Here is a 16,906-nt window from a genome sequence, read left to right on the forward strand (position 1 = left end):
TGTTCCCTCCTTTGGTTTGCGGCTTGAGAAGGATGTAGGTAAAACATTCCTTGCTGTCTTAGACACCAAATCCTGTGTGGCCTTTTGGGCTAAAGCGGAGAAGACTTCTCTGACCAGCTCTTGAGGAAACAGGGACGAAGAAAGAGGTGCGTATAGTAATTCCGACTTCTGTATGGGCGTAACCCCATTTGCCAGAAAAAGCACACATTTGGGCTCTTTTCTTAAGGACACCCGCCAAGAAAAAGGCCGCTAACTCGTTGGACCCATCTCTTAAGGCTTTGTCCAAGCAAGACATAATGTGGACGAGGCCTTCTGTGTCCACATCCTTCAAAGCATACACCTTTTTCCCCAAGGCTCCTAGAGTCAAGTCGAGGAAATTAAACACCTCGAAAGCTCTGAAAATGCCTTTGAGGAGGTGATCCAACTCCGACGTTGACTAAAACACTTTGGTCCTCATGGCTGTCCGACGAGGGGCGTCCACCAGACTCGAGAAGTCCCCTTGGGCAGAGGCACGAACTCCCAAGCCGAGAGCTTCTCCAGTCTCGTACCAAACGCTAGATCTGGATGCTAACCTGGCAGGAGGAAAAGAAAAAACAGTTTTCCCTGGTCCTTCTTCGATTGCATCCAGTCCCCCATCATCCTTAAGGCTCTCTTAGATGAGCGAGACATCACCATTTTCATAAAAAGCGATTCCTTTGACGCCTTCCCTAGAGTAAACTTTGAAGGCGAGAAACGAGGAGCAGCAGGAATAAAATAATCAGGAAACTCTTCAGAAAAAACTTTCACGAGTTTCTTTAAATTCACCGATGAATGCTGGTTCTTTGGGTCTTCTCCTTCCGAGACTTCCTCTAAGGGATAATTAGGGGAAAGGTGACAGTCGTCGTTCCGTTCTTCTGACAGGTCTCTTATTGTCCTGACTTCTGGCGTCATGGCGTCCAATATCACGACACCTGGCGTCACGGTGTTCCAACACTTGACGCTCGGAACCAGACGTTCACGATCTCGACGTTCGGTTTCATAACGACCAAGGTTTTTACGCACGGCGTCCCGACGTCCAACTCATAGACGCTCGGCGTCATGACTGCCAGTTACTCGACGTTTGGCATGACGTTCCTCTTCTCGACGCTTAACTTCCTGACACTTAGCGTCAAGGCGTGAAGATTCCTGACGCTCGGTGTCTTGGTGGGCAGCTCTCTTCTTGTTTACAGGCTGATAGACTTTCATGAGGGAGGAGAGTTTCTGCTGCATATCTTGCAGTACACTTAGGTTCAGATCCACTTGCTGTTGTGGCCAATCAGGAGACGCTGCTTCCTCCACGTCGCTCAAGGAAAGAGCAGACTGTTCAGGGGACGAGTACCAATCCGAAGGAGGAGGAGGAGCAAGCACAGAGGTCATGCCAGCCTCCGATAACTGTCTTCCAACCGATGAGGATGGATGCCTGACAGCTTCCGACTTCCTTCTATCTCCTACTGACGTAGAAGGGCGCTTGGCAAGAGAACACTCCTTGGAGCAGGAAGGAAAACGCTCCGGACTGCTCCAATGGCTGCAACCTGGAGTCTGAGGCGTCATAACACGACGCTGCTCAACAGCAGCAATCTTCCTCTTCAGAGGTCTAGATACAAGACGCCAGTCCCGTCTGGGCGCTGCGTCATCCGATGAGGACGAAAACACTTTTACCTCGCCTTTCCCATGGCGAGGGCGAGCATCCTGGGAAACGTCAACAGGAACGCTCCAGGGGACGACTGCTCGGGCGCTAACGCCTCTCGCTTCCTTTTGCCTGTCGACATTCCTTCTCCCAGGGGTTGGGGAGCTTGGAAGAGGTCTATGGGTAGGGGAACGACAGGTCCGAGCAGACGCACCCTCCACTGCATGGATTAATTTCACTGAACCTTTAGCACTGACACTTGCACTCTTTAATTCCTTGACATCGGACCATAATTTAGTCCTCTCCGCTGCGAGCGATTTCACTCTCTCACCCAGAGATTGAATGACCACCATCATGTCCTTTAGAGTTGGTTCATTAGGTTTAACAGTAGTGGGATCTGGAACTACCACAACAGGGGAAGGATCAATAGGTTCGTTGACACTGGGAGGGGAACAATCCCTAGAAGAAAGAGATAAACTCTTACTTCTCCTGATCCTATCCCTCTCAAGCTTACGAGTGTAGCGGTCATACTCCAACCACTCACTCTCAGACAAAATAACACACTCATCACAACAATCAACCAACTCACACACTTTACCTCTACATTTCACACAAATAGAGTAGGGATCAACAGAGGCTTTAGCAAGCCGGGTCTTACATCTCACACACCTAACACTTGAAGACGTGTCAGACATTATGAAAATTTTTAAAGAGGGATCATACAAGCAAGGGTCAAAACAACAAAATCTAATCGGGTCCAAGAAAAATCCAAAAACAAATCCAAACGAGCGAAAACCAAAGCCAAATTGTACATCACCAAAATAACTGCAATTAACACAAGCTACAGCGAGCGAAATTCCAACGATGTCACCGGTGAAGCGGCAGGGAAGATCTGAAGAATACAGTAATTGGAATGGTTCCAGGTACCTGGGTAGAGGGCACACTGGTGGTACACCTGGCTACCCAATTGGCGATTGCCGCGAGTTTTGAAATTTCTGCCATGACGTCAAGGACTAAGCTATATATATAACTACCAGGTAAGTCAGATGTTTAAAACAGACAATTATTAATATACTGTACTGTACTAAAAGATCTTCCGAGTCAAGATAAATGCCGGAAATTGGCAGTTAGCTGGTGAGCATTACTAATTTCTTCCAGAAATGGAGATAAGGCGAGAAGGGGACTAGATACAGGCACGGTGCTTTCAACCTGTCGATACCCTCTCAAAGAAGCTGGTACAACTCTACATAAGCAGGTCTTGAAAAGTCTTAGTTGGAATTCTTGTAACCAATAGTAAGTTCTTCAGCAAGTGGAATGCTGGAGTCTTCCCAGAATTCCCAACTCTCTATGGGATGATTAATATTTTCCTCTCGGAAAGAGGAGGCTAAGAAATGAGGTGCTAGAGTTAAATCATCTCTAACCCTAAAAATAAGTTTATGTGAAAACTTAACCCAACCTACCTAACCTAGCCTAGATGGGGGGTGGGGGGTTACCTCCTTCTCCTTAGGGGTTTTGTCCCCTGTAACCCCATCTTTCCTCAAGATGAACTATGATGCCTATGGGTCTGGCCATTTAAAAGAAAATTAGCACAATATCACTAGCACTAATAAAACACGGATAGAGTACAGATCATTGGGTCACCAGGCTTGCCACTCACATAGAAAATGAGTTCTTATTAGCCATGTCTGTCATCAACAACACTTAATCATGAGTTTCTTTATTGAAGGAACACTAAAAATTCACTTAATGGTCTTTGCTCAGCTATGACTCGCTTCTTTTGCAATTAAAAAATATATCCTTGCTCTTTAGCTCTTACAATAAGTACATGCTGCACAATGCATTTTAGCGAAATAGGTGAGTATATTGACTGAGAATTTAGTGACCCATCTACCTACACACTACCATTTGTATTTCCATTTACCTTTATAAACATACTGAATCCTTTGACAATTAAACATATGACAATATCTGGTAAATGGAGTTATAATAATGACAAGACTACCCAAATAGATCGGTATCATTATAGAAAAACACGGCAAAAGCTTTACTACTAAAGGTATGAGGTTTTATATAGAAAAAAAAACACCCGTTTTCTTCGAAAGTTATCGGTAAATATATGATATTTCAATTTCTAGCGAAACTGGAATTCGCTATAAGAAATGGAAAAGTGCTGGCTAGTTTGATATTTTTCTCTATACGTTTAATGGGTGCTGGGGCATAACAACTTACGTATCGGTCTATTAAAATGTGAAGTCTATCTCTAACTCTAAGTTCATTACTTACATCTGAGAGACAGAAGGGGACTTATTGTGCATTTTTACCATGGTTTGGGGAGCTTTCTGTGCATTTACAATGACGTATTTGTCAGGTGGTTTTTTTTAAATAATTAACAACTTACTAGTACTTCTTCCCAAGTTCCCGGATGTTTTTTACAACAGCCATTTTTTTTTTACCTTCCCCTTCAGTTTTAACTTAACCACCATCACATAAAAATATCTTCAAGAGGGAACTTATGGAAAGTACACCTATTTCGAAATACTTGCATAGTGTAATTTCATTTATGTCGGGAATTGATTTTAATGGAAATGCTCTCCGTTCAGAGTAAAGCTATTGTTACTCACGTGAAATTAAAAAATAACCGCGATATAATGCCTCAAAGGTCCGATTCTGACTTAATTTTCTGGGAAGACCAGCACATTTCTACTGCAAAGCTTCTGTAAGGATTGCCAAAACAAAAAAAAAAAAATTATTTGCAATTTACTTTTCCATAATATAGGATTTATTTGTGATGTACTTTATCATAATGTAAGGATTTATTCGTGATTTACTTTTAGTTTGTGCCCCTCGGCTAGGGGTTGTATGACCGCTAGGAAGGGGGGGGGGGGGTCCAAGGGGCTTGGAGCCCCCCACCTAGGGTTTATGACCTGGGAACTACTAGGTTAGGTTAGGTGGGTTTGTTATGTCCTGTACCCTTTTACAAATCTCAAAAGTAATAAATCACGTTTTTGCCTGTTTTCTGCCACTTACATTGAACCATACAGTATATACATACAGTACTGTATTTCCAACTCGTTACCTTGTGCTTATTTTGCATTTCTGTCCATTATTATTGGTGCAAATCACTCATTTGTGACATTTACCCACCCAAAAAATCCCGGTTTCCCACTGGGGTCCTCCAAATTTATCATCATATAAGGGGGTCCAAACACTCATGAATGGGTGGTTTGCCCCAATAATCATGGTAAAAAATGCATAAAACACAAGATAACAAGTAGGAAAAATATATGGTTCATGTATTTGGCTAGAAATTAAAACATCATATATTTACCCAAATTATCTATTTCCGTCACAAATAAATGGTTAATAAGATGTACCCTTATATATCGTAAGGTAATGGTGGCCACCCAGTGCGAACGGGGTTTTGGGTGGGGAAAATTAACAGGCGAATTCAAAATGGTAAAACTAACCTGTTCTTCTCTAAAAATTATTTTCGGGGAATAAATCCACAAAAAACTGAACAAAATATTGACATTCTATTCCCTTGAAATATTAATTTTACTCTTTTGTTTATGCTTTAAAAATGTTATTTTTATTAATAAAATAAATTTTTGAATATACTTACCCGATAATCATGTAGCTGTCAACTCCGTTGCCCGACAGAATTCTATGGAGGGATACGCCAGCTATCACAATACTAGAAGGGGGTGTATTTACCAGCGCCACCTGTGGCCAGGTACTCAAGTACTTCTTGTTGACACCTCCTCAATTATTCCTCGGTCCACTGGTTCTCTATGGGGAGGAAGGGAGGGTCGATTAAATCATGATTATCGGGTAAGTATATTCAAAAATTTATTTTATTAATAAAAATAACATTTTTCAATATTAAACTTACCCGATAATCATGTAGCTGATTCACACCCAGGGGGGTGGGTGAAAAACCAGTGTACAAGACTAAAGGATAGCTAAGTATCCCGTATTTCATATAATCAGTTATCCACAATAACAATGAAATAATAAGTACCTGGTAAGGAAGTCGACTTGAACCGTTACTCTGCCTTTAATAAGATCGTCTTCCTTACTGAGCGCAGCGTTCCTCTTGGGAGGCTGAATCAACTCAAAGGTGCTAAAGTATACAGGGCTGCAACCCATACTAAAGGACCTCATCACAACCTTTAACCTTGGCGCTTCTCAAGAAAGAATTGACCACCCGCCAAATCAACAAGGATGTGGAAGGCTTCTTAGCCGACCGTACAACCCATAAAAAGTATTCAAGAGAAAGGTTAATAAGTTATGGGATTATGGGAATGTAGTGGCTGAGCCCTCGCCTACTACTGCATTCGTTGCTACGAATGGACCCAGGGTGTAGCAGTACTCGTAAAGAGACTGGACATCTTTGAGATAGAATGATGCGAACACTGACTTGCTTCTCCAATAGGTTGCATCCATAACACTCTGCAGAGAACGGTTCTGTTTGAAGGCCACTGAAGTAGCCACAGCTCTCACTTCATGTGTCCTTACCTTCAGCAAAGCAAGGTCTTCTTCCTTCAGATGAGAATTTGCTTCTCTAATCAGAAGCCTGATGTAGTAAGAAACTGAGTTCTTAGACATTGGTAGAGAAGGCTTCTTGATAGCACACCATAAGGCTTCTGATTGTCCTCGTAATGGTTTTGACCTTCTTAGATAGTACTTAAGAGCTCTAACTGGGCAAAGTACTCTCTCCAGTTCGTTCCCCACCATGTTGGACAGGCTTGGGATCTCGAACGACTTAGGCCAAGGACGGGAAGGAAGCTCGTTTTTTAGCCAAAAAACCGAGCTGCAAGGAACATGTAGCCGTTTCAGATGTGAAACCTATGTTCCTGCTGAAGGCGTGGATCTCACTTACTCTTTTACCTGTTGCTAAGCACACGAGGAAAAGAGTTTTAATGTGAGGTCCTTAAAAGAGGCTGATTGGAGCGGTTCAAATCCTGATGACATTAGGAACCTTAGGACCACGTCTAGATTCCAGCCTGGAGTGGACAACCGACGTTCCTTTGAGGTCTCAAAAGACCTAAGGAGGTCCTGTAGATCTTTGTTGGAGGAAAGATCCAAGCCTCTGTGGCGGAAAACCGCTGCCAACATACTTCTGTAACCCTTGATCGTAGGAGCTGATAGGGATCTTACGTTCCTTAGATGTAACAGGAAGTCAGCAATCTGGGTTACAGTGGTACTGGTTGAGGAAACTGCATTGGCCTTGCACCAGCTTCGGAAGACTTCCCATTAAGACTGATAGACTCTGAGAGTGGATGTCGTCCTTGCTCTGGCAATCGCTCTGGCTGCCTCCTTCGAAAAGCCTCTAGCTCTTGAGAGTCTTTCGATAGTCTGAAGGCAGTCAGACGAAGAGCGTGGAGGTTTGGGTGAACCTTCTTTACGTGAGGTTGACGCAGAAGGTCCACTCTAGGAGGAAGAGTCCTGGGGACGTCGACCAGTCATTGCAGTACCTCGGTGATCCATTCTCTCGCGGGCCAGAGGGGAGCAACCAACGTAGCCGTGTCCCTTTGTGAGAGGCGAACTTCTGAAGTACCCTGTTGACAATCTTGAACGGCGGGAATGCATACAGGTCGAGATGGGACCAATCCAGCAGAAAGGCATCCACGCGAACTGCTGCTGGGTCTGGAATCGGAGAACAATACAAGAGGAGCCTCTTGGTCATCGAGGTAGCGAATAGATCTATGGTTGGCTGACCCCACAGGGCCCAAAGTCTGCTGCAAACATTCTTGTGAAGGGTCCACTCTGTGGGGAAGACCTGACCCTTCCGGCTGAGGCGATCTGCCATGACATTCATATCGCCCTGAATGAGCCTCGTTACCAGCGTGAGCTTTCGATCTTTTGACCAAATGAGGAGGTCCCTTGCGATCTCGAACAACTTCCTCGAATGAGTCCCTCCCTGCTTGGAGATGTAAGCCAAGGCTGTGGTGTAGTCGGAGTTCACCTCCACCACCTTGTTAAGCTGGAGGGACTTGAAGTTTATCAAGGCCAGATGAACTGCCAACAACTCCTTGCAATAGATGTGAAGTGTCCTTTGCTCCTGATTCCATGTTCCCGAGCATTCCTGTCCGTCCAGTGTCGCACCCCAGCCCGTGTCCGATGCGTCCGAGAAGAGACGGTGGTCGGGGGTCTGAACAGCCAATGGTAGACCTTCCTTGAGAAGAATGCTGTTCTTCCACCACGTTAGAGTAGACCTCATCTCTTCGGAAACAGGAACTGAGCCCGTCTCTAGCGTCATGTCCTTTATCCAGTGAGCAGCTAGATGATACTGAAGGGGGCGGAGGTGGAGTCTCCCTAACTCGATGAACAGGGCCAGCGATGAAAGTGTCCCTGTTAGACTCATCCACTGCCTGACTAAGCATCGGTTCCTTCTCAGCATGCTCTGGATGCATTCTAGGGCTTGGAAGATCCTTGGGGCCGACAGACAAGTCCGAAAAGCTCGACTCTGAAGATCCATACCCAAGGAGACAATGGTCTGGGATGGAACGAGCTGAGACTCCTCAAAATTGACCAGGAGGTCCAGTTCCTTGGTCAGATCCATAGTCCATTTGAAAATCTCCAGACAGCGACGACTTGTGGGAGCTCTTAAAAGCCAGTCGTCTGACGGAGCCGGACACAAGATCATGATACTGCTGCACAGTCTGTAAACTGTCAATCATGGGCAAGCGAGGAAGTACAGTGACAACCCGAATCTGTCTAGACTGTCTGGGTCGTACAGACAACTCCTTAACGGGTTGCTGAGGTTGCCGCACTGCGTCACAACAAGTCCCTTCTGTTGGTTGTTGAACGTCTTCCCCGTGACACATTGACTCCGTAAACAAAAAATCCTGTAACAAGGACTAAGCTTGGACTGCATGTCATGCAACACAGCTCAAGGTCTATGGGAGCAGGTGTGGTAACAGACGGGATTAGCGGCTGAAGTGGAACCATTACCTTCCCTGTAAGCATGTTATGCTTAAATAAAAGTCCATAAGAGGTTATGCAGCTAAAGGCTCCCTCCAAATGACAGAGTCCTCAAGGGAATATCAGAAGGAGGGAGAAAAGAACTTTCTCATCTACAGGGACCTTATCCTAGAAAAGCTAAGTTCTCTGAGTGAGGGTTCACTGGTGCAAAAGCAGCAGACTAGAAGGCAACGTTATGAAACTGCTTGACAGTCTAGTGAGTTGGCAACAACCCAAGATGTGTTGAGAAGCATGCGGTAAGGTATGCAGAGCATGATGTATGCAGAGTATGCTGTATGCAGAGCATGCTGTATGTAGAGCATGTTGTATGCAGAGCATGCTGAATGCAGAGCATGCTGTATGCAGAGCATGTTGTATGCAGAGCATGCTGAATGCAGAGCATGCTGTATGCTGAGCATGTAGTAAGCAGAGCCTGCTGTAAGCAGAGCCTGCTGTAAGGAAAGCAGAGCGTGTGCATGGCGTTTAACATTTCTCAGAAATTCCATGACCAGTGCTAGAGTGCTTTATGCATGCTTGCATGGGGTTTAAACCATGGTATGAAAATGGAGGTAAGGTATGCTGAACAGCAGAGTCAGAACGAGCTGGAACAACAATAGTTGTGGTTTCCTCTTCAAGACTCCGATGAGGGAACACCTGAGGCTCAGTCTGCAAAGGCTGAATAAAAGACAAGCAGAAGGAAGGCGCATGGGTGGAGGAGGCTGACTCCTAGCATGAGTGGTTGAACCCAAGGGTGCGCTTGCTGAGCGGTTGGCGGAAGCGGAGTAGCAAGTTCCAGTTCCTGTGGTGTGAGCGGAGGGCGATGAGGAAGAGGCTGCGCAGAACAAGGTAAATGTCTCGCAAGCTGAGGCTCCTGAGGCGCAAGGCTAAGGTGTTGTGGTGCTTGCCTTGTGGAGGGTTGAGCTCGCTGCAGCGAGAGCTGAGGAGACTGACTCATGGACGGGAGAGGTTGTTGTACCTCAACCGAGTGTTGCATCACTGGTGGAGCAGCAAGTGGAGGCGGAGGAAGAGAGGTATAATCCTCCTGATCCCAATGTAAAGGTTGCCTTAAGGAAGGCGGAGGCTGAACACCACAGGGAACAGCAAACTCAGCACGTGGCTCAACATCGTACGCCTGGCAGGTGGAACTGCTGGCAGGTGGTACTGCGATCAGGCGGAGCGAATGTAGGTGGAGGGAGTGTAGGCGGAGGCGGAGGAGCAACACTCTCAGCCCGACACTCACGCATCAAGTCCGAAAGCTGTGCTTGCATGGACTGTAGTAGAGTCCACAACATCGTACGCCTGGCAGATGGTACTGCGATCCGGCGGAGCGAGTGTAGGTGGAGGGAGTGTAGGCGGAGGCGGAGGAGCAACACTCTCAGCCCGACACTCACGCATCAAGTCCGAAAGCTGTGCTTGCATGGACTGTAGTAGAGTTCACAACATCGTACGCCTGGCAGGTGGTACTGTGATCAGGCGGAGCGATCATAGGCGGGGGGGAGTGTAGGCGGAGGCGCAACACTCTCAGCCCGACACTCACGCATCAAGTCCGAAAGCTGTGCTTGCATGGACTGTAGTAGAGTTCACAACATCGTACGCCTGGCAGGAGGTACTGTGATCAGGCGGAGCGATCATAGGCGGGGGGGAGTGTAGGCGGAGGCGGAGGCGCAACACTCTCAGCCCGACACTCACGCATCAAGACCGAAAGTTGTGACTGTATGGACTGCAGTAGAGTTAACTTGGGGTCGGCAGACACTAAGTTCTGCTGAGGTAAAGCCTTAACAGCAGAGATCTGTTGTGGCAGAACCTTACTCCTCTTAGGCGGAGTGTAATCAACTGATGACTGAGGAGAGTCAGAGCTAACCCAATGACTGCATTCGGGTTGTGAACTTTAACTTCGTACGTCTGGCATAGGTCTGGACTTAACGTTTAAGAGGTCTTGAGACCTGAGACCAGCGTTACTCTGCCTTTATTTTCTCCCCTAATCTCTTCTGCAGACGAGCAAAATAAGGGCTCAATCGTCTGCGGGTGGGAGTGACGGTCTCGGTAAGACACGCCCACAACCACCGAGAATACTTCTGTGCGCCGATCAAGGCCTGCTGAACCCTTATGCCCTTCGACATTGCTTCTCCCCTGGGCTTGGGAGCTTGCAAGAGGTCCCGGACTGGGAGGACGACTGGCGCGCACAAAAGTACCCTCACGCACTAATCACTTATCACTTTGATTTCTGTTTGCACTTATTTCACTGAACTCGAAACTTTAAGTGGTTTGTACAGTACCTGAAATACGCAATTCTATCCTTTCTCAAAGTTAGTAATTGCGAAAACAGAATTACAATGTAACAGAAAAATCTAATGAAAGATAATTCAGTGGTTGGAAAGAGACTAAACACTAGATCACTCTAGAAACGTTTAGTTTCTTCCCCTAAAGAGACTAGGGAGAAGAGCAAAAACGATAACGACGTTACTCGTACGCCTGGCAGGCTTGAATGAAACGTTTATCCTCTTTCTCCCTCCGTCTCTATCTCTCTCTCTCTCTCTCTCGACTTAGAACCTGAGAGAAGAGCCCAAACATATATATCGTTAAAACATATTATTGTTAAAGGAAAAAACTGAAAAGTTCCTTTATTAGGATCAAAACCATTAAGTAAAGAAAGAATGAACAAAACGCTAGACACGGTTACTCTTACTGCAACGTGAAACCGTGAACATTCTTTCTCTATCGTAACGATAGAGTGCAAGTTGAACGTTCTGAACGTCAACAACTGCAGAGACAAAACAAAACGTTAGTTCAACTTTGAAAACAGTACGAGACTGTCAAAGAAAATCTTTCAAACTCTGTGGCGGAAATAGCATAATATGTTAACAGGTAAAACCGAAATGACGGGCTCAAAGTTTATTAACTTCGGTAAAAGACCGCCTACTATTAGGAAGGTCGAATATAAACAAATATAAAAATTAATTTTAATGAGTTTATAATAAAAGGAAGTTAATCGAAGAGGCCTATAAGAGGCGGAGAGATATAAAATAAATCTATAACTTTCGTTAAGCAAAATTAAGAAAGAGAGTCTATACTCTCTTAGACACCAACACTTCCGTCTAAGGGAAGGGTCGGCCATTGAAAGGTGAACGAGAGTTCAAACTCTCTCGTCACCATAATTAATCAAATTAATTCCAAAAGCTAACTAAGCTAATATAGAAGTTTCCAGTAAAGCGACAGCCGAAATCAAAGAGAAATACTTCACCAAAATCGTGAAAATACTCCAAGAACATAAGCGTATCCCAGAACGTCTTGCCGGAAGCACGACAGAGGAATAATTGAGGAGGTGTCAACAAGAAGTACTTGAGTACCTGGCCACAGGTGGCGCTGGTAAATACACCCCCTTCTAGTATTGTGATAGCTGGCGTATCCCTCCGTAGAATTCTGTCGGGCAACGGAGTTGACAGCTACATGATTATCGGGTAAGTTTAATATTGAAAATCACATGTATCTGCTCCTGTTCGTAAAAGAAGTGCGATTCCGAATTATCTATTAAGGAAGACCAACACATTTTCTATTGTATTTAGACAGTGAAGATTGCCAAGAATAAAAAAGACGTACGTGCCAGTCATAAGGTAATGAATTATTTGTGATTTACTTTTAAGAGTTTATGACCTGGGTAGGTCTGTGACCTTGGAATGGAGTCGGGGGGAGGGGGGGGGGGGGGGGGGGCTTGCTCCGGACAAGTCTATAACCTGAGAAGGGGAGTAAGAGGCTTGCCCCACGGTTAGGTCTGTGACCTGGGATTGATTGATTGATTGAAAGTTTTCTGGCATCCTGACATCTAAGGTCATTGACGCCGACTGTGACCTGGGAACTACTAGACTAGGTCAGGCGGGTTTGTTAGGTTCTGTGGTCTTTTACAACTCAAAAGTGATAAATAATCAAGTTTTTTCCGGTTTTCACCCATCCAAAGTCCCATGTTTCCACCTGTGTCCATTGGAAAAGGGGGGTGGGGATAAAGGGCAAACAGTTTACTTACAGTAGAAATAAAGGTAAATTTTGTTGAAAGCACAATATTAACTGTAAGAAGTTATTTTTTTCTATTGGAAATGTAGTTCCGTGTTCTATAATTTTACCAATAGTTTGAACTCTCAACTGCAATGTCCTCATGGCATAACGCATACCTACTAACTGAAGCGCGTATCATATGAAATGGGAAAAATGTGAAAATATCCGGGTAATTCAACAAAAACATTTTGGAAGTTTGAAATAGTTGAAAATGTTAGGTAATGATTACCTCATGAGAAAACAAGAGAATATCCCACAAGGGTTCGACAATAGCGAGCACAATGTAATTCACCAGTACATTCCAAGACCCCAACAATTGACTTGGAAAATGCCAATGCTATTCACATTTTAAGAAAATTCTTTGTAAGTTAGGGTAGTCAGTAGAATGGAGGGACATACCTGATAACTATTCTTTGCGGAGGTAATTGGGGTAATATTTCGATAAAGTCCCACCCCGCGCCATTACCGCTTGCCAGTACATAGGAGCTTGAAGTTTTTCTTTTTTTCGCTTCCCTCATGCACAGCAGAGCAAAAACCATTAAGGACTATCGAAAGACTGTGCGCTTGCTTCACTCCAAATAAAGAAAAACATACATATTCCTATGTACTGGCAAGCAGTAACGGCTGGGTGGGCTTCAATCGAAATATTACCGGCATCGGGTCAAAAGGCGACGACATGTGACCAAAGGTAAGGTTAGAAAGGGGTACCTTAGGTTAAGACATTTGATCTAGCAAAACTGGGGTGGGGGCCTTTGCAGTTTGTTGGGACAGGCCTAGAACAGCCAGAAAATCGAGTAAAAAATGTCCAAATTCGGCTCTTTTATCAAGGGAATGACCACAGAATGAAATAGTATTCACTAGTTTTCTAAATAATTGTCCCAACAAACTACATACTAAGACGGTCGTGATCACCAGAAAATTGAGTAAAAATCATCACTCATCGAATTTTTCACGGTTAGTTTAACAGAATGAAATAATGAATTCACTAAATTTGTAAATGCTTTCTAATGACCTAACAGGAGGGACTAACGGTCCCCTGCGATCCCCCAAACACTGTCGCTATCATATAAACACCATAAATCCACCTAACCTGACCTAATAGTTCCCAAGTCACAAGGCCTAGACGGGGGCAAGCCCTAGGATGCCCTTCATAAGACGCTCCCCTACAAAAAAAAAAAAAAAAACTATGGGCAGCACTCTAAATTATACCTTTAAAATGATAAAATAACTTCATATTAAGGTATATCGGATCATGGTAAAGAACATATTTTCCCCATAAGGAATAACGATTTGGCTAGTAATAAGAAAGATATCACTTGTCCCAACAAACTACATTCTAATCCCGATTTCATTGTAGTGTATTACAGGGCAATGTAACCTAGGAAAACAACTACTTTTTCTTATAGAAAAAATTACGCTCTCTTCGAAAATGACACTCGTTCCCGTCGCAAATGAATAGTTTCAGAAATATATATACATCTATATCCTCCGATAATGGGGGACCCCCAGTGGGAACTCGGGGTTTTGGGTGGGGAAAACATACTAGGGAATCGATATATAAACGTAAAACAAGCTTTTTCTTCTCTATACATTACCTTCTTGAAATTATAATATCCGGAGGAAAATACAAAACAGCTATTTTCCCTGTTGGGGCCCCTGGGCTTATAGCATCCTGCTTTTCCAACTAGGGTTGTAGCTTAGCATTTAATAATAATAATAATAATAATAATAATAATAATCTGGATAAACTTTGGAGGCGCCGTTGCAAAGATTGTGTCATGAAAAAATACAGTAACCAGTGCTGCCAACGTCCGATGTAGATCAAATATTATTTTGTGACCTGTCATACTACTAGGCTAGGTTAGGTGGGTTTGTTAGGTTCTGTGCCCTTTTTATACTTTTTATATATTGAGTAAAAAATATAGGGAGAAATTATTTAAAATACCTGTATGTATGGAAATATCTATCATTACTATCGTTAGTAATGTCAGCGTGCCGTTGGTACCATACGTCAACGTTGGTAACACTGTGTATTATTGGTAACGTTGCTAATGTTATCGTTCGCAGTACATTCGTAAGAGAAGTGACACCTTGCAACTTAAAGTTAGCCGAATTGGTTGATCTGTATGTTTCCGATTGAAATGAACATCAAACTCGGTTAAATCACGTTATTTACTATAGGAAAACATTTTCTGTTCAAAATCTCACCCTGTAATACAATACAAAATTACCCTAATCCCCCCCCCCCCCTTAGGAGAGTAGTGTGATAGGTAAGAACACGGCTCGTAGGTTATATTAGGGAGGCAAGCTTAGGTTAGCTGATGTCCATTTTCAATGGACGCGGGAGGAACTCGCCGCTAATATACAAAAGCTCCGCAAAACCTCAATTTGAAAAACAAAATTTCTGGTAACGTAAAATAAAATCAGGAGAAAAAGATAAAAAAAAAATAAATAAATAAAAACTCAGTTTACCGGAGCAAGCTTGTAAATATTAGCTACCGGAATTTTATTAAACTCGACAGTATAATTATTGTAATGGTTTATTTCCATTGAAAACTGGGTGTACAGGTATAAGGTTACCCTAGTTTGGACTGTCATTCTACAAACACAGAGTACCCATTCACTTACCATTTTGCAGACTTCTCTGCAACCCAAAGGAGGCTCTACAAAGACGACCAACGATGGGTCGAAACATCTTTTAAATGGTAGTGAAGAAAAGTTTACTTGGTTTGTATGTGATGTTGAACCCGTTGTGGCTTCGTATGAGAGCAATTGGCGTTTAATGTGTTAACTTAAGTATGTTAACTACCCAAATGCACCATGACAACTTGCCGAGTGCCGAATGCACAACAAGAGAGTCAACTTCTAGTCTCAAAACTACGATAAATACGGTTCACGTAATAGTAAGCAATTACATAGAAAACGTAGGTATGAAAATAGGAATACAGGCCAGTTATATGGGTAACTAAAGCAACAGTTTTATATGTATAAAAAATTATATTAATTTTACTTGGGAAAATATATCTTGTATTGTTTTATATTTTCTTGAAACAGTGGCAGAGTAATAGCACCATTTTAAAAAGTTGCTGTTGACAAGACTACAATAAATACAGTTCACATAATAGTAAGCAATTACACAGAAAACAGAAGTATGAAAAAATAGGAATACAGGACAGGTGTTTGGGTAACTAAAACAATAGACCTTATATAGGCCATATTGTTTTTGCTTGTAAAAATATATTTTGTGTTGTATATATGATCTTAAATGTATGGTTCGCTTTAAAAAATTTGGCTCATAAAATAAAAGTAAAAACAAAATTAACATTTGTAAACATTTCTCAACGACTGACTTGAAAAATATAAATGGAACAAAAAAATACTACGGAAATTTTAATATTAAAAAGTGCCCACCTTTGCACAAAAACTATGCATACTTCTATCCTGATTTCTTTTAAGCATTGAGAGATAATGTTGGATTTATGGACTGAATTTCTGAATAGCTGGTATCTGTTTACAATTCAGCGCCTCAGTGCATCTAAGGTATATGGCAAGATTTACACAATAGGGTAATTGTCGGAAGAGGTTGGACAATAAGATAGAATATATCGACAAAGGAGATAAAATAGAATGATATAAAATCAGTGCAGTTTGAGGCTGAAGGAATGGATCTACTCCACAGACCACTAAGTAATGCCTACACTACGCCTTATGCCGGCACGTGCCAGTCCCCTATGGCGGGGAGAGACAAATAAACTGATAATCAGTCTGCAGTCTATAACTACCAGCCAGGACCATCTCATTCCTACCAGTAGCTAGTAAAACTGTATGTAATAAGCAGCCTAGAGCAGCGACTGTATTTCTTCACCAATGACAGTTATATAGATGATCAAATTAACTTTTCATGACTTGAAGGAAGTTGCAAGTTTTCAATTCAGGGTTGCGACGGAGGTGCAGTAAAAAAGAAAAAAAAATTGACAAACTATCTACAAGCATCGTGATTGGCTGCCACTCTACTCTGTCGTGAATCACTTCAGTCGCACATATATTATCTAACTGTTCCCCTGTTCTGGCAAACGGTAATCTACATGGATGTGCAGTGCAAGCAAAGTATATGCGTCTATCATAATTACCTATAATCTGCTTTATCATCATTTTATGTTTACATGAATTAGCTGTGAGATGATGGTGGCCAGTCACAATGCATGTCAGTGGAACATGTTTAGCTACATCCAGTCACCTCTGAAAATT

General features: G+C 43.2%; 1 protein-coding gene across 1 annotated transcript in view; it reads right to left on the minus strand.

Moving 5' to 3' along the window:
- Positions 1-15,530, minus strand: part of mRpL21 (mitochondrial ribosomal protein L21) — a 60,636-nt gene extending 45,106 nt beyond the window's left edge. Inside the window, exon 1 of the mRNA XM_068354112.1 lies at positions 15,287-15,530. Coding sequence (XP_068210213.1) covers positions 15,287-15,353 — 67 coding nt within the window. The 5' untranslated portion in view covers positions 15,354-15,530. The remainder of the gene's footprint in view (positions 1-15,286) is intronic.
- Positions 15,531-16,906: the final 1,376 nt, after the last annotated feature.

The sequence above is a fragment of the Palaemon carinicauda genome, chromosome 30, assembly GCF_036898095.1.
Source record: "Palaemon carinicauda isolate YSFRI2023 chromosome 30, ASM3689809v2, whole genome shotgun sequence".
Classification (NCBI taxonomy): Eukaryota; Metazoa; Arthropoda; class Malacostraca; order Decapoda; family Palaemonidae; genus Palaemon; species Palaemon carinicauda.